Below are 17,430 nucleotides of genomic sequence, written 5' to 3'. Positions count from 1 at the left end.
GGCGGGCGGGGCGGGCGCGGGGCCCTTGCTGAGTGGCGGCGCGGCGGGCAGTGGCGGCGGCGGCGGCAGAGCGGGGCGGTGCCGTGCCGGGCGCGGGCGGAGGTGCGGGGCGGCCGGGAGGCGGCGGGGGGCGGCCGGGGCCCTGAGGGTCCCTGAATGTGAGGGGGGCGGCAGGTGCTGGGCTGCTGGGTTGGGGGGGCCGGTGGGGGGGCCGGTGGGTGGGTCCCGGATGGAGGGGCAGTGGGTTGTGGTGTACGTGAGGGCGAGTGTGTGTGGGGAGGGGGCGTTAGTGAATTTGGGGGGTCTAACGGGGCCCTGTGAGTGTGTACCGGGGGGGCTGCCCGTGTGCGGCCGAGGAGCGCCTGCGGGGCGGCCCTGCGCTCTGCGGGGCCCGGGCGGGGAGGCGGGTGTAAGGCGGGGTCGCGGGTGGCTGTGGGTGCACGGGCGGGGTGTGTGAAGGTGTCCGGTGGGTCCGAGGGTCAGCAGGAGTGTGTGGGAGCAGGCGGGGGGCTGTGGCGGCTCTGGAAGCAGCTGTGGCCGGAGCGGGGTGTGCGGAGCGGGCTCGGGGGTGCCGGGGAGCCACTGAGCTCGGTACGTGTGGGGGATGGCGCCTGTTGTGGGCGGGATGCGAGCGGGGCTGGGCCCGCTGAGGGCCCGTTCTGACAGCTTTGGGCAGGGAAAAGCTGTTTTCTGGACATTTGCTGGTGTGAGGAGCCTGGGCTGGGTTTGCGGGTTGGCAGCGTGGCCGGAGCGGGCTGGGGGATGAGGAACATTGCGTGGCGTGTCACCGGTGTGAGGTGGAGAAGTAGAAGGGGGCGGCTGGCAGCATACGCTGAGTTTTGAGAAGCTGCGATACCCGTGTGTGCTGAGCTTGGGACTCAAATGTTTCCCAAACTCTCTAAAAAAGTGTGTTTTTTTGGTGAAGACAGCGCTCTTAGCTTGAACACTAGAATCGTGGCAAAGCGAGGTGAATGTTGCTGTGAAGCAGCCGAAGAACTGGAGCTGTGGGGACCCTTTTTTGTCCTGGGCAATAAAAACTGTAGACGAGGATTTGTTCTTAGGGAAACCCTGTCTTGGAAGGAGCTTTGGGAAAGGTACAGAGGAAGTTTTTGGGGCAGAGGATTCCATCGTGTTCTGCTTCCCGTGGGGGTGTGCAAGGGAAGTTACTGAGGTCGGCATCAGGGGCTGAAAAGAGAAGTGGTGGAGTGACATTGTGCCAAGGAGAGCGTGTCAAGAGAGTCACGCTGGCAGCGACACTGGCCAGGCACTGGGACAATTTTCCAGGAGGAAGCGGTAGAACAGTTACTGGGAGGGGAATTGGAAAGTGCACTGGCTGCTGTCAGTGCTGGGTCACTGGGGAAGTCAGGGTTTATTTACGGGGACATTTGCAGGCCACAGTCACAAGCAAGACTACTCCTGCGCTAGATTCTGCTCAAAAAGTGTAATAGGAATCAATTCTCTGTGCTGCTGCCCTTGGAGCAGCCTGTTTCTTCACTTGTTTGGCTCTGCGTGAAGCAGGCAGATCGCTTACCTTGAAATTGTTCCAAGTAGACCAGGGTGGACTAATACCGGTCTTTCTCCACGTCTCTAGATACCAAAATGAGTTCGATGCTGACCAACGCCATCAGAAACCTCCCTGCCTCCTCAGCATGGGCTGCCAGGGTCTGTAAGTATCTTTACATCTATTAAAAGCTTGAATTGATAAGTCATAAAGTTCTGGTTCAAGTGTTGGGTTCGGAATGGATGCTGGTATCTGAATCTGTGTTCTGTTGTCATCTCGAAAGAGATGACAATGTTGTTTTATTTTTTTTTTTTAATTACTAATTCCATTGTTGTCCTATTTTTCCCTTCCCACATCAGATGTGGAAGAATCTCCTGTTAATGGGTGGTATGAACTGTGTCATTTTTATGAACAAACTAAAAAATATCTCAGAGATGTTCAGGTGGAGTTGTCTTACTATAACATTATCTTATTTTTTTAACAGTTCTTACAGAAAGTAGAAATGTTTTTAACAAAATGTTTTTTCATTTCATGTTTTTCAGTTGCTCGATCGCTCAGCTGCTCTTCACAGTTACAAGCCGCAGGTAAAGTGAAAACGCCAGGAATCTCACTGGGTCTGTGCTAGAAAAGACTGGTTTTGAAGCCACCTCCCATTTCCAGAGTCTCATTTGACATAACTGTCAGAAACACAGTGCAGGCTGCCTCAGTGTGAGTGCCCTTCTTGAGCTGCAAGAGCTAAACCTCTGGGCAAACCTGTGTTTGCAGCAGAGTCTGTGTGTCCCTGGCAGAGTCTGTGTGTCCCTGCTTGTCCCTGGCTCCCGGCAGCCATGCCCAGCCCAGAGCTCACCCCACCGTCACCTGACGGGCGGCTATTTCTAGAACCTGGACAGAGAGACCGAACTCGGGATTTATAAACTGCCCATAACCAGATCGCTTGCCCAGAGGGGAGGGGACTGTCCCTGACCAGGAGAATCTTGTGGAATTGGATCTGAAGCCCAGTGAGACCAGTGAGAGGCTCAGGTCTCGGTGCAGCTGCTGAGCACACGGAGTTACGGGGTGTTAAGCTGTGGCCATTACAAGCGGTCAGGGTGATCTGGCATTCCGGCATTTGTTGGGGAGGTGGCTCAGGTGACGGTAACGCTTTGAACTGCCTGGATTTTGGAAACTCCCCTCGTCCCCTTGGCTTTGCGCAGGGAGCCATCCGTAACCCAGGAACAGCGCGGGAGTTTCATCCTGGTGCTCGTGCTTGCTTCAGCACAGCATTTAGCTGGACTTAATCTGCTTTTATGAGTTTTGTCCTTTTCTGGCTTGTAAAAGTAGCTGCCCCGTGCTGCCATGTGTGCTCACTAAGATTTGCAGGCCTGATGGCATTAGGAAATTCTCATTGCTCCAGCAGAGCTCTGACAGCAGCCTGATGAACAATACTGACATGACATAGTTTATCTCGATCCGGAGGTGCTCAGACACCTTACAGAGAAGCAGCAAGTCACCCAGAGCAGCTCTGTGCACTGTTCTTGCTGCTGCTTTCCTGCAGGAGTGCAAGTCAGTTGACTTCCAGAACTGGGGTTTGATTTACCTTGAATTATCTTGTCTTTACTGTGCCCAATCATTCCCCAGATCCAACCTCAACCTCCCCTGGTGCAACTTGAGGCCGTTTCCTCTGCTCCTGGCGCTTGTTCCTGGGGAGCAGAGCCCGACCCCCCCTGGCTCCAAGCTCCTTTCAGGCAGGTCAGAGATCAGAAGGTCTCCCCTCAGCTCCTGTTCTCCAGCTGAACCCCCAGCTCCCTCAGCCGCTCCCATCACACTTGTGCTCCAGCCCCTTCCCCAGCTCCGTTCCCTTCTCTCAACTCGCTCCAGCACCTCAAGGCCTTTCTTGGCGTGAGGGGCCCAGAACTGCCCCAGGATTGGAGGTTTGGCCTCCCCAGTGCCCAGCACAGGACAGTCACTGCCCTGGGCCTGCTGGCCACACCAGTGCTGGTCCCAGCCAGGATCCCATGGCCTCTCGGCCCCCTGGGCACACACTGGTTCATGTTCAACCGCTGTTGACCAATGCATAGGCTGTTCCTGTGTGTGTTGCTGTTTGCAGTCCTTGCTGCTCCCCAAGTGACGGATCTCACTCAGGCTTTGGATCCGCTCCGCCTCATCCCTGCTGTGAGCTCTGCAGTGTTTTCAATGCTGTCTCTTCCTGCAGCGTCCCCGTCAGTGGTAACAGTCTGGCAGTTACGTGCCTTTGCTCTCAGCTGTACTGTTGCCTCAGTGTAGCTATGGATGAATCTCTCACTGATGGGGGATATACTGAGTTGTTAAATCGTTTTTCACAGTTTACATAATTAACCAGACAGAGGCAAGATTACAGCCCAGGTGTCCTACCTGCTCTGCTTTTGACTCCGGCACCAGAAGAGAACAATTTCCCTAGTTTTCTAGTAGTTCTTACAGGGTCTTACTTCAAGCTTGCGGTGTTCTCATTAGCATCACTCCTCTCTTAGCAGTCCAGCCTAAGACTAAGAAGACCTTAGCAAAAAGCGGTGTGAAGAACATCGTTGTGGTAGAGGGCGTCCGTATTCCGTTTTTGCAGTCTGGCACCACGTAAGTATAAAATAAGAAGAAAATAGATGCTGACTTGGTTAATAGTAGAATCTTTATGAAAACAGTTGTCTTGTTCATTTAAATGTAGTTTTTCTAATGCCTAGAAGTACTGAAATGACAGTGAGTTAGACTACTTCAATTATTCCAGCTTCCCTAATAAAAAAGCATGATTTAAAGAAGTTTGCCCATGTATATGAATTCCGAGAAGGAGGGTTTACGTTGCACATCTAGAGGAAGCTGTTGGTGAATCTAGAGCAGATAAAGCAAAGAGTTTCACAAAACCAGCAGGACAGATGCAGAGAATCTGCTGTAGGCACTTCTTGTGCTGGCACCAAATTCACAGCTGAGTTAGGACCAGGCCTAACCTTAGGATGGGTAGGGGATTTTGTTACTCTGTTACTGCTGCTTCTCAGTGGTTTAGTACAGCCCTTATGTGTTGACCTGTACACAGAGTTTTCACAACCTGGGGTATGAAATGTTTGATTATCACAGAATGGTTTGGGTTAGAGGGACCTCCCCAGCTCCCCCAGTGCCCCCCCTGCCATGAGCAGGGACATCTGCACCAGCTCAGGTTGCTCAGAGCCCCGTCCAGCCTGGCCTGGGATGTCTCCAGGGATGGTTCATCCACCACCTCTCTGGGCAGCCCGGGCCAGGCTCTCACCACCCTCAGTGCAAACAATTTCTTCCTCAAATTTGTAAGTTAATTTACAAGATTATAAATGCAGTGCAGCGTTTCTGCTGTGTCACCAGTTCTTTGCTGCTGATCTGTGCCTACAGTGGTGGCACAGACGTCTCTATCAGTTTCTGACACTCCTAAGTTTCTGCCTCTCCTCTTTAACTTCCAGGTATGCGGATCTTATGCCACATGACTTAGCAAGAGCAGCACTGCAGTAAGTATATAAAATACTGGAAGGGCCCAGAAAACTCTCTTGTTGAGCTGCTGGGCTCCCAGTGTTGGTACGGTGGCTTCAACAGATTTGGAAGCCAAGGCTTTGTCTTTGTCTCTGAATGATCCGAACCAGGTGCTTCATTTTTCATGGTCTGACATTGCGTTAGTAGGTGGCTTAAGCAGTGGGGTTTACTAGAGGCTTGTGTACAGGGTGTTATTACACAGAGATGGCATTACCGTTCTGCTTGATACATTTTCGTTAATTTGAATTCTGACTGTAGTTTTCCTAATGCAGAGATTGTAGTTGCTGTTGGGGTGTGCTCACAGTTCGAGGGAAAAACCATCTGGGCAATTCAGAGCAAACTAAGTGGCAATGAGAATAACAAGCTAATTCTGTCGTCCTGCCCGTCTCTGCCATTCTGCAGTGATTTGACAAAGCCATAGGTTGTTAGCAGCAGGTTCGCCTCGTGGAGCATAGGACAAAGTGCTGTTGAGACGAGAGGATTTACTGGGGGTAAAGGAGATTTCGAGGCCCAAGGAAAGATCGTGAGTTTAAGTGCAGTTGTGCCAAATCTGAACGCCACATGTAGCCGACGCAGGCTGGTTCACTTGACAGGCAGCGTATTGGCGGGTGTGGGGGCCATGTCCTGGGCATTGCGGGGCTTCATGTGCTGTTGAACCGAAGTTATTGGCTGAGGTGCCTTTAGTTTCATTTTTTGTTTTGTAGTGCTCAAAACTCCATTTGAACCCCACCAGCCTTAAATCTCTGCCCGCAGTGGGGTTTGCGTGTTTGTCAAAGTGTTCTGACAAATTATGCAGGGTTTTCTAATGAACTCTGAAAATGCACTGCTCATTTTCCATGTGTCTATTGAAGTTTTACATGGTTCCTGCACCAAAGGGGACTGGTCTTGTTACTTCCTAAGGTCTCCTGCCTTTAATTTTTATGTCAGAACACTCCAAATTGGGGAAGATACTAACAGCCACTTCTGAGTGTGGGGAGGCTGTAGAGCAGTTGGTTTCATGAAATCATGTGATCATTTATACTGATAATATCACCACGATTATTTGCAGTCTGCTCATACTGTCATTAAATACACACGCACACAAGATTCCTTGTGAACTGGGGGCAGAAGATGCAGCTTGTTCTGCAGCCAAGCTGGTGGAAAGATGATGTTTGAGGACTCTGACAAGGTTATTGCTTACGTGGTGCAAGTTCTGTTTGTTTTGATCTTCTCCTCAGGGGCTTGCTGAACCGGACCAGTGTCCCACGCGATGTTGTTGATTACATCGTTTATGGCACAGTCATCCAGGAGGTGAAAACCAGTAATGTGGCCAGAGAGGTGGGTTACATGCAGCATTTCCCCTGTGGGTCTGATTTCTGCAGCTAGTGTGAAGATGACAAACATTTGCAAAAAAAAAAAAAAATCGATTATTATGGTTCTTTTAAACATGATTCGGGAGCGTGAACTAGTTGTGCAGCGTTTTCTGTCAAATAACTGTATGAGACTCTGCCTCCTGCTGAAATCTGCCACAGATGAAGTGCATCTTAATGCTGGGAAGCCTCTGCTTGATTCTTCCCCCAAAGGGAAGCTTTTGTTAATGACTGCCGATCACTGTACTCTTAACTACCAGTTGGACTCAAATGCTGGCTTGTCCAAAGTGCTTGAGAGGATGGGAGCAGGCTGAGATAAATCACTTTGCTGTGGTATTTATTTATTTTAGTTGGCTGATCAGATGCAGCTTTTGAATGACCTGAGATGGAGTAGCTGAGCTGCCCTGTTTTCTGGCAGTCAGAAAACACAATTCGTGTGTCACACGCAGAAAGAGCCTGGTCCCCTGAAGTAACGTTACAGGGGCAGCATGTGATTTTCTATAATCTGGAGCCCCTGCTGTTGTTATCTGCAACCAGGCAAAATCGTGACGTAACCTGGGCTGGAAGGACTTGGGAGGTTACGTGGCTTTCCAGTTCCATGGGCGGTTTTAGCCTGGTGTATGCAAATACTTGCTTTGGTCACCTGCCAGTCAGATGAGGCTCTGTGTAATTTTAACTCGGCAACAACTGTTGAACTTTAAACCAGTTGGCCACGTCTCAACTAGGGAAGGTCTTGCTGCGCACAGTTCTCCCGGCATGGGAGGCTTTGCTCTCAGCTGGGTCAGACAAGACGCTGCTGTCTGAAATCTGTTCTGTGAAAACAAGTCGTGGTGCCTCGTGTGGACGGGTCTGAATAATTCCTTCCACATGCCGCCTTTGCAATTAAGGTGAAGCAAAGATGAGGTCAAGTAGTTGAAAGCTCTTTTGAAATGGCGAGGTGTGTGATTAGTTTGTCACTTCGTTAACACGGGGCCAGCGACTGCATAACACAAGTGAGAGTCCGGGCAGCTGCTCATCCTGTTCCGAGCCTGGGGAGGGGAAGAGCTGCTGCAGTAACTGCCTGAGTGAAAACTCGATGTATTTATACTTGTTCTGAGCTTAGTCTGCCAAGGGCAGAAGGGAGCTCTGGGCCTGTGGAGCAGCAGACACAGGTTATAACAGTCGCTCTTTGTTGCTCGCAGGCTGCCTTGGGAGCAGGTTTCTCTGACAAAACACCAGCCCACACTGTCACCATGGCTTGCATTTCTTCAAACCAGGCTATGACCACAGGTATGTCGGCTGGCACAACCAGCTCTGGGTTTGAGACTGAACTTAGCAGCTCCTCTCCATCCCTCATCTAACTTGCACAGCTTGGTGACTATAAGTAAGCATCCAAAAAAAATCTGGAATGGAAGGAAATGGTTTTTGAACCAACAAAATATGATGCAAATTGAGCGTCTGCTGCAGACCTGCAGCAGCCTGACACCCTTTGCTTTTGGTGATAGTCTCTGCTCAATTGTTAGCTCGGGAGGTAAAGACTTGATAAGCAAGTTGCTGCCTTTCAGGCTTCTTTCAGCTTTGACTTAGCCTAAACAGAGCAAAAAACATTGAGACCGAGTTGCTGTCCTGAATCGCAGGGGATACTGTTCTCCCAGCTGCTGTGTGTGACCAAGAGAAGTGGAAGCAAAGTTACAAGACGAGTGTGATTCAGAACATGTCTGTTCAACCTGCCCAGTCTCTGTTAAGCACGTGTTGTGTAACTCTGCCAAAACCAGGGGCTGAAGGAGGAAATAAGATGTCGTATCCACGGCACTGACAGGGTCAGTGTCCCTTGCCCCTGCAGCTCTCATGGGAAACTCCCTCTCGTTGCACAGGCGTGGGTTTGATCGCGGCTGGACAGTGCGACGTCGTCGTAGCGGGGGGTGTGGAGTTAATGTCAGACGTTCCCATCCGGCACAGTAGGAAGATGAGGAAGACGATGCTGACTCTGAACCGAGCCAAGACCTTGGGCCAAAAGCTCTCCCTGATTTCCAAAATCCGCCCTGACTACTTTGCTCCTGAGGTAATTTTTTTCCAGGCATTTAGATATTTAAGCTAAACAGTTTTATAAGATGTAAAACAAGCTGGCTTAGGTCATTTTTTTAGCCTCTAACAGAGAGGATTTAAAAAGGGAGAGCTGGCTGCCTGGGGCTCACTTTTATTGGATCCCCGTCCTATGCATTTGGTTAAAACTGCAGCTGATTAATGCATCTCACAGCATTCATGACTCTGCATTGTATTCTTACGTATTGGTCTTCAGTAAACCCAACTTATTTCGAAACTTCCCTCTCCTTCTTCAACTCCTGCACAAACTGTGCTGGACATTACAAAGCAGAAGCTTTTTCCTGTCAATGTAAAACTTATGCGAGGGTCCTAAAGGGTCAGAAAAAAATGTGTTCCTTAAATAATAGAAATAACATGCTTAATATCAGAGAGAAGCACCCTCAGTATATTAGTTCAATTGTTGTTTGGTGTCATGGAGGTCGTGAGAGAGGTGAATTGTGATGTGGTGGAGCTGGGAAGGAAAGCACTTTCCTCCTTAGCACCACCGAGCTCCTCAGGAGGAAACTCCGTGTCCGTGCTGCTGGCTGCCTTAGTGGGAGTGCAGGGAAACAGTGTACGTACAGCAGAGACGAGATCCAAGGTTCACGTAAGACATGAAAATTGCAGACTTAAGTGCATGCAGGGATTTCCTGCGTGCTGCTGGAAGAATAGAAGCGAAGCAGAGCTCGGTTGCTCTCGCTGGTTTTGCTTGAAGAGGTGTTTGACAAGAAGTTTTAGGGTCCCAGGACGTGTTGTTTCATCTCGGCCCAAACAGTCTGGTCACCCTTCATAGGGGAACATTAAACGCACAAGGGGGCTGTGCTTTGTCTGCGTGTGCAAACCCAGTGCAGTTCTTGAGCCCCCGGAGGAAGCTGCAGTCTGGACGTCGTTTTTATCCATTTTTTTCTAAAATCTTTGCAAGCGGTGGCTCCTCTGAGACTTTTGACCAAGTCACTTCTGGCATGATTCCTACGTGCATAGCTCTGACATTAACTGCTCTGCTCAATAAACAGAAGGGCTGTGCAGAGCGTAACCAGCTTCTGAACTTTGAGTGCCCAGGGACGGGGCTTTACGTGCTCTGACTGTATTGTCCTGTGTTGTAGCTCCCGGCTGTTGCAGAGTTCTCCACCAGCGAGACCATGGGGCACTCGGCCGATCGCTTGGCTGCTGCCTTTGCCGTTTCCCGGCTGGAGCAGGATGAGTATGCCCTCCGGTCGCACACACTGGCCAAGAAAGCCCAGGACAGCGGCTTGCTGCTTGACGTGGTACCCTTCAAAGTGCCAGGTCAGAGTGCACGGGTTTCATTGCTAGAATGCACCAGTTCAATAAAGAAATACTTTATTTAGAAAAGCAGGAGAAGTACTGGGGTCAGATTCCTAACATTCTGGGTATCTCCTGTGGATTTTGACTCTTTCATATGCTGTTTCTCCCTGGAAAACTACTGACATTGGAGGATGTTTCTAAACATGCATATCTAAATATATAAAAATATCCTTGTGTATCTAAATTTTGTCGCAAGGAAAATCAGAATGGTTGGCCCAGGAATCCCCCTGCTCTTCCAGTCAGGTGAGAGAACCCATCGTTACACCCCAAGCTACTAACAGCAAATAGAAACCTGATAAAATCCTGAGTCTGGTGACTCAGACGCTGGGTAGGAAAAGCTGAAATGTGATGTGCTTGGTAGACTCCTGTGGCCTGGTTTCCACCCTCATCAGCCAGTGGGCACGCTTTGCTGTAATACCTGTTAATTCTGGGCACTTCTACTCTGTGGTTAGTTTCCTAGACAGACCTCGCTTTTGTAGATCCACAGTTACATATGATCTTTGCGCTAAAATTGGTACTTACTGTCAACTATACCAACTGCTTAAAGAAGGCAGTTAAAGATGCATATGTTGGGTTCTTCCCAGTGCTTTTACTGCCTCAAAATTTGGCACATAAATGTATACTGATTTAGGCCCAGTTCTCCAATTTAGGCTTTATAATTTGAATTTAAATTCTTTTATCAGCTGGGTTTTCCATGCAGTATTTTCTTACAGTAAATAGATTGCAGCGCTTCATTTTTGTAGTCTTCGGGGATAAAGTAATGCAGCTTCAATTTTTAAGTGCCGGTTTTTAACTATGTTAAATATCCTGATACCATGAATGGTTTTCCCTTTTTTCCTCCTCCCACTTGTCATAAAAAACATAGGTTTTGATTTTGGTTTTTTCTTTTTCCCCTGGACTCATGAAATGCAAATTCAGATATGCTGCTGACTTTCTTAGTTTGTTTTTGGTTTTGTTTTTTGTTTTCATCAACAGGCAAAGAAACAGTAACCAAAGATAATGGGATCCGTCCCTCCTCGATGGAGCAGATGGGCAAGCTGAAGCCGGCTTTCATCAAGCCGTACGGAACTGTCACCGCTGCCAACTCCTCCTTCCTGGTAACGCGCCTTCCCGGCACTGTGAGCCAAGGGAAAAGTGTCTGGTTTACCCTCTGCCTCCCTCGGGATGCAGACCAAGCTGGTGTAATCTCAGGGAACGAGCTGTCTCTGCGATATCACCTGCTTTGGGATCTTTCAAGGATAACTTTGAACTGTATTATAATCTGATGAACCTGGTACTGCATTGTTTAATTTTAAAATCGAGAACTAAACCCCTGAAGTTTAAGTCCCTCTTAGCTGTTTGCTCTGCAAGAGGCAGCTACAGAAAAGCACAGAGGGTTGGTCACTCAAAGCCGCATGTAGAAATTCTGCCCCAGGATGGGACTGATCACATTGGAAGTCTAGAATTCAGTAGTTTTAGTCTAAACTTGTCACTTTAAGGCTTCGCCTGTATTCCACAGCGGGGAAGGAGAGGTTTCTCTAGCACATCTACAGCAAGCTGCCTCTCCTGCACGTGCTGCTTTTTCTCGCTGGGATGATTTTAAAGGAAGGGTTTCAGGCGCTGTGTCCGAGGTGGTTGTGTGACTCAGGTGAGGTGTACCTGAGCCCGGCTCCTGCGGCTCCCGGGAGGTGCTGCCTCCCGCATGGCACTCGAGCTGTTCTCTGGTCCCTGTGCGCTGCCCTGGCAGATTCTCCTGTGTATAAGAGGTTGTTTCATGGTTTGTGGTGAGCACTTCAGAGGAAGCGAGTAACTCCTGCTGGGGCTCTCTCAGCAGCAATGCTGTTTACTCCTCAGCGTTCTTGGGGACTTACCAAACAGCCGGCGATGCCACAGCTGTGGTGTGTGGAGCAGCCAAAGCACGGTTGGGTGTTCTGTGCCGCAGGGCTGCAGGTCAGCTTTGGCTGTCACCCCAGAAATCAGTGGGCATGTGCCAGAGCCGTGAGGGTCATTCTGGCCATGTGGGGAGCCTGTGGCTTGTGTCATCCCCGGGTTTGGGGTGGAGCTGAGGGGACAGGTGACTGTTTGGGGTAACCAGTTTGTCCTCAGGACTGGCAGGACTTTCAGGTACTTTGGTCCTGTTTGAAACCAGGAGCAGTTGTGGGTCTGGACTGTAAGGAAGCACTTCAGCGATGTGTGTGCTCACATCGTTTGGAGATCGTCTGTCCATCCACCCATCAGCTCAGTCATACAGACTTGTTCTTTGTCCCATGTCATGGGGCATCTCCTGGAATTGTAGAATCACATAATTGTTTTGGTTGGAAAAGACCTTTCAGATGATGTCCAACCATTGACCTCACACTGCCAAGGCCATCACTGCCCCATGTCCTGAGAACCTTATCTCCGTCTGTCCAACCCCTCCAGGGATGGTGACTCCAGCACTGCCCTGGGCAGCCTGTTCCAATGCCCCACAGCCCTTTGGGGAAGAAATTGTTCCCCAGATCCAACCTCAACCTCCCCTGGTGCAACTTGAGGCCGTTTCCTCTGCTCCTGGCGCTTGTTCCTGGGGAGCAGAGCCCGACCCCCCCTGGCTCCAAGCTCCTTTCAGGCAGGTCAGAGATCAGAAGGTCTCCCCTCAGCTCCTGTTCTCCAGCTGAACCCCCAGCTCCCTCAGCCGCTCCCATCACACTTGTGCTCCAGCCCCTCACCAGCTCCGTTCCCTTCTCTCAACTCGCTCCAGCACCTCAAGGCCTTTCTGGGCGTGAGGGGCCCAGAACTGCCCCAGGATTGGAGGTTTGGCCTCCCCAGTGCCCAGCACAGGGACAGTCACTGCCCTGGGCCTGCTGGCCACACCAGTGCTGGCACACTCAGGATGCTGGTGGCCTCTTGGCCACCTGGCCACACGCTGGCTCATGTTCAGCCACTGTCACCAGCACCCCCAGGTCCTTTTCCAACTGCTCTTCCCCGAGCCTGGAGCATTCATGGGGTTGTTGTGACCCAAGTGCAGGACCCGGCACTTGGCCTTGTTGAACCTCAGACAATTAGCCTCAGCCCATCGATCCAGCCAGTCCACATCCCTCTGTATGGCCTTCCTGCCCTCCAGCAGATCAACGCTCCCCCCAGTTTGGTGGGAGCCGTGGGTATCTCTGGGTCCTCTCCAGCTGCCTCGGGAGGGCTGTCACGCTCGGTTTGTGCAGGGTGTGTTTGCTCTTGGCACAGCAACCTCACAGGGTTTGTCTGCTCTTCCAGACAGACGGTGCTTCAGCAGTTCTGCTCATGTCCGAGGAGAAGGCTCTGGCAATGGGATACAAACCGAAGGCCTACCTGAGGTAAAAAGGGACGGCTGTGTGCGGCCTCTGAACCCTGCTCTGGCTTCCTTCGGCTCCTCTTTCTGTTACTGACAGCGTTTCTCCCGTGCAGGGACTTTGTGTATGTGTCCCAGGATCCAAAGGACCAACTGCTGCTGGGGTAGGTGGCAATGATCAAGATCAGCCCCTGACAGTCTGTACTAGCACAACAGCTTTGACATGCCATGACATGTTTGGTTTTTGGGAAGCGTCTCATGAGCTCTTAGATCTCTTCTGGCCTCTCGCAAAGGTGGGAGGGCTGGTGTGTGAGCTGTGACTCAATAGAGGGAGCTGGCTAACGTGGGAGAGCTGCTGGGACAGAAATCCTCACCCCCATTTCCTCAGGGGCATCTCAGCCTGTTGATACTCACAGTAGTTCCTGGGGGTTGTGTTTCAGTTGGAGTGGGGCAGGTGACCCTAGAGAGCAGGGACATAACGTGGGTCGCTGTGGGAAAAGGGGACGATGATGTGAGGAAACATATTCACGCAGGACTCCTGTTCCTTAACTCTTCTTCAGCCCCACGTACGCTACTCCCAAGGTGCTGGAGAAGGCTGGTCTAACCATGGCTGACATCGATGTCTTTGAATTCCACGAAGCTTTTGCTGTAAGTACTCAGAATGGTAAGAATGCCTCGAGCTGTAACATGCTGTTCTGTAGGCGTCTGGTTTGTGTTGGTGAGAGCTCTTGTTGAGACCGTCACTAAATGTAGATAGGGTATAATTCTGCATTTATGTCTGTAGATAAATACCTATATATTTTAAATATATAGCATTTTTACATTGACACAATGCTTGCTAAGAGTGGCTTATGTTGCTTGAAGTCACCAAAGAAATACAGATTCTTCTAAAATAACACATAAAAAAGAATATCTTGCTTTCCCAAGACCCTTTGTGAAAGAAACCGCTTCTGCACATCATCCGCTAACCAGGGATCTGGGTTACTGTGGTGCGGGGGCTTGTTCTTTGGACAGTGTGTTTTTCTCGCTCAGGCTGAGCTCACATTGATTAACAGGGCTGGTCCTGTAAAATGCATTTGTTCAGCTGGCTTTGTGGTTTGGTGGCTGCAGCTGGTCTCGAGATGCCTCCTGTCTGTCCGTGGCCTTTCCTTGAAGTCTGTCCTCGCCTTGGTAATATTGCTCATCCCTCCCTCCCAGGGGCAGATACTGGCTAACCTGAAAGCGATGGATTCCGACTGGTTTGCACAGAACTACATGGGCAGAAAGTCAAAGGTAAGGACACAGGCAGGAGGTTTTTATCTTTAGTTTAGTTTAACTTCAGGATTGATTGAATTCTGTGCTGCACAGCAGGGCTTTTGTTATGTTCTACGAGGAGACGCGATGTCTCTTGAACTCTGGGTTTGCAAACCCCAACACGAGCAGTTTCTTTGGGAACGATGGTGTTCCCGTTGTCAGCAGGAAGTGGAGGTGTGGAGCTGTAACAGTGATTGTTGGAGCAGAGGGAATTAACACCGGTGGGAGGTTCAGTCCTGGTGCTTTCTGACAGCTGGGGCTGTTCCTGTCTGGCGGCAGGGGACACAGCAAAGCCTCTGCACAGGCTTGTGCTGCCACTGGGCACTCGTAGGTGCCGCAGAGCCCTTCACAGCCAGGCTGGCCAGGGAGGTTTGGTGCTGTCGCGGTGCGGCCGGTCTCTGTGCAGCTGGATGCTTGTGTGTTCCTGCAGGTCGGAGCTCCTCCTCTGGAGAAGTTCAACAACTGGGGCGGCTCCCTCTCGCTGGGACATCCTTTTGGTGCCACTGGCTGCCGGCTGGTCATCACCGCTGCCCACAGGCTGAAGAAGGAGGGCGGGCAGTACGGGCTGGTCGCTGCCTGTGCTGCAGGAGGGCAGGTAACGCTGCTGTGTGCTGGGCCCTCTGCAGAGGGGCCGGTGGGAACGGTGGGACGGACTTTTGACCAGGGCCTATGCAACAGGACAAGGGGTGATGCTTTTCAACTAAAGGAGGGAGATTCAGGCTGGACATGAGGAAGGAATTGTTGGCCCTGAGGGTGGTGAGAGCCTGGCCCAGGTTGGCCAGAGAGGTGGTGGCTGAACCATCCCTGGAGACATCCCAGGCCAGGCTGGATGGGGCTCTGAGCAACCTGAGCTGGTGCAGATGTCCCTGCTCATGGCAGGGGGGGCACCGGATGGGCTTTAATCATCCCTTCCCACCCAAACCGTCCTGTGATTCAATGATTCCCAAACTGTGGTTTGTGAGCACCATTCTTCTCATCTTGGGAAGGAAGATCTTCACAAGGAAAATGGGGTGAGGCGGTTCCTGCAGCCCTGGAGGCTGTGCCTGGGAGGTGACTGGTGGCAGTTCTGTAGCCTGAGGGTGCTGGTCCCAATGTGTCCTCCCCGAACTCCTCGTTTGTCCCCGGGAAAGCCGGATGCGTGTGCCAGGCTGGACTTTGCTGCCTCAGCCCAGCCAAGGCGCATCTGTGCCGTCCTGGAGCCATCGAACCACAAGAATCCTAGTGAACCTGCTCTGCATTTTCATCTCCTCTATTATTTTAAGACAGTCTGTTGTGTGTGTGTCTAATAATTAGTCCTTCTGGTGACCATTCTCTTTCTCTCTCCAGGGGCACGCGATGATCGTGGAGCTTTACCCTCAGTAACGGGACGGGGAACTGCTGAGTGCTCAGTGTCCTGTGCCTGGCAATGCCATTTCAATGCACTAATGAAAACACACACACAGTCCTTCTCGGAAAGGATTTTTGGTGGCCTTTGTAAATAACCTTTAGCTACTCAGCTGCTGATTTTCAGCTAATGAACACGCTCTAAGAAATATTCTGCTTCCAGGAGAGTAAACGTTAAAGTGGCTTTTAGTCTCTGCAGGGTCCTTGTAACCTCTCTGACTTCTGCTGTAACTCTTCAATAACCAGGAGAAGAAGAATAATTGCAAAGTCGTGTACAGCAAATTGGGTTTGGACAGAAGGAGATTGTGAGGTACTGGAGGTCAGTGGGCTGAGATGTGAGTTAACCTGTCCTTGGAGGGAATCAATTTTAAAAAAAAAAAAAAGTGAGTTGCCTGACCTGGTTTGTAAGGAGGAAGTTTGCTGCACGATGCCCAAACAGCAATGGAATTAGCAAATTACTTCTGACAAGTGAGTGTCACCGATGTTAGCCACAATAAACAGGGAAAAAAATAAAGCCTGGCTTTTTTCTTTCCCTGTCCTCACCTGCAGGGTGTGGGGCGGGTTTCTGTGGGGTTTGTTGTGGGGCCGCGTGTTCCGAGGTGCCCCCAGGATGCTGCTCTGAAATGGGAGATGTCTGGTCTGGAACCTGCCCAGAACCCACCCTGAGCTCTAGTGAATCATGAGAACATTCGAGACCTTCTTGGTAATGACTGCTCCTCTGTGGCACGTTGATTACACACTCCAGTGCCTGGCATTTTCAAAGATAAAACATGGGGGCAGCATAACACTTGTGCAGAATCGAGTAGCTGATAAACCTCAGGTGTGCAGAGTTGTAGTCCTTCCTCCAGGCTTGTGGGAAGATGAGACAGCTGTTCTTGCCCTTTTGATTGACGTTCTGGGTTATTTTCCTTGCTCATCTCTGGTTTTGTGAGCTAGGGGTGGAAATAGAGAACGTTCTAAATCAGCCTGCAAAAACCTTTGAGTCCTTTGTATGAAAGAAACAGCATCTGCATCCCCCCAGCTGCTGTGCAGCCCCACAGTTCAGGTGTGAGAGCCAGTGGGTCTAGTTTATTCCTGGCTGGGAATCCTGTGCTGCTCTGTATGGGTGGGAGGTGGCTGCAGGTGCAAGTCTGGGTGTGGGGAGAAGGAGCTTCCTTGGCTTTGTGTGTCTTTAAAGATAATGTGGCACCACGGAACAAAAACACAGCTGCCTGTGTGGGCATGGACCTGTCTGCAGCAAGGGCTGCATGGGGCGACCTGCACCCCCGCTGCGAGGCCAGGGCTGCGCCGGGGAACGGCTGGGGAGGGGGTTTGCTGCAGGGACCACAGGGAGCTGAAGCACGTATGATGCTCAGGGCTGGTGTGTTCGGAGCTGGGAAGAATATTGGAGTCACTTCTGGGCCACTGAACACCAAGAAAGGCCTTGAGGTGCTGGAGCGAGTTGAGAGAAGGGAACGGAGCTGGTGAGGGGCTGGAGCACAAGTGTGATGGGAGCGGCTGAGGGAGCTGGGGGTTCAGCTGGAGAACAGGAGCTGAGGGGAGACCTTCTGATCTCTGACCTGCCTGAAAGGAGCTTGGAGCCAGGGGGGTCGGGCTCTGCTCCCCAGGAACAAGCGCCAGGAGCAGAGGAAACGGCCTCAAGTTGCGCCAGGGGAGGTTGAGGTTGGATCTGGGGAACAATTTCTTCCCCAAAGGGCTGTGGGGCATTGGAACAGGCTGCCCAGGGCAGTGCTGGAGTCACC

General features: G+C 51.1%; 1 protein-coding gene across 2 annotated transcripts; it reads left to right on the top strand.

Annotated features, from left to right (window-relative positions):
• Window positions 1-16,652, top strand: HADHB (hydroxyacyl-CoA dehydrogenase trifunctional multienzyme complex subunit beta). 2 transcript variants are annotated; one of them, XM_065631114.1, is made up of 16 exons: window positions 1-102; window positions 1,592-1,666; window positions 2,044-2,085; window positions 3,991-4,087; window positions 4,933-4,977; window positions 6,217-6,316; window positions 7,530-7,617; window positions 8,202-8,389; window positions 9,513-9,693; window positions 10,708-10,829; window positions 12,958-13,037; window positions 13,129-13,176; window positions 13,573-13,660; window positions 14,210-14,284; window positions 14,736-14,900; window positions 15,632-16,652. In XM_065631114.1, the coding sequence occupies exons 2-16, from the start codon at window positions 1,600-1,602 to the stop codon at window positions 15,665-15,667; spliced, it is 1,422 nt and encodes a 473-aa protein (XP_065487186.1). In that variant the 5' UTR covers window positions 1-102; window positions 1,592-1,599; the 3' UTR covers window positions 15,668-16,652. The 2 variants fall into 2 exon arrangements, with proteins under 2 accessions (XP_065487186.1, XP_065487185.1); XM_065631113.1 differs by having other exon boundaries at window positions 3,988-4,087.
• The last annotated feature ends 778 nt before the right edge of the window (window positions 16,653-17,430 follow it).

Source organism: Caloenas nicobarica, chromosome 3 (assembly GCF_036013445.1).
Source record: "Caloenas nicobarica isolate bCalNic1 chromosome 3, bCalNic1.hap1, whole genome shotgun sequence".
In the NCBI taxonomy this organism is placed as follows: domain Eukaryota; kingdom Metazoa; phylum Chordata; class Aves; order Columbiformes; family Columbidae; genus Caloenas; species Caloenas nicobarica.
Note: the sequence above shows the minus strand (reverse complement) of the source record. Positions and strands in the feature narration are given on the sequence as shown.

Bases quoted from the DNA above. Each gene is read 5' to 3' on its own strand.
- HADHB (XM_065631113.1), top strand. From the start codon at position 1,600: ATGAGTTCGATGCTGACCAACGCCATCAGAAACCTCCCTGCCTCCTCA. The intron at 4,978-6,216 runs GTAAGTATATAA...TCTTCTCCTCAG, and splicing joins TTAGCAAGAGCAGCACTGCA to GGGCTTGCTGAACCGGACCA. The intron at 6,317-7,529 runs GTGGGTTACATG...TGTTGCTCGCAG, and splicing joins CCAGTAATGTGGCCAGAGAG to GCTGCCTTGGGAGCAGGTTT.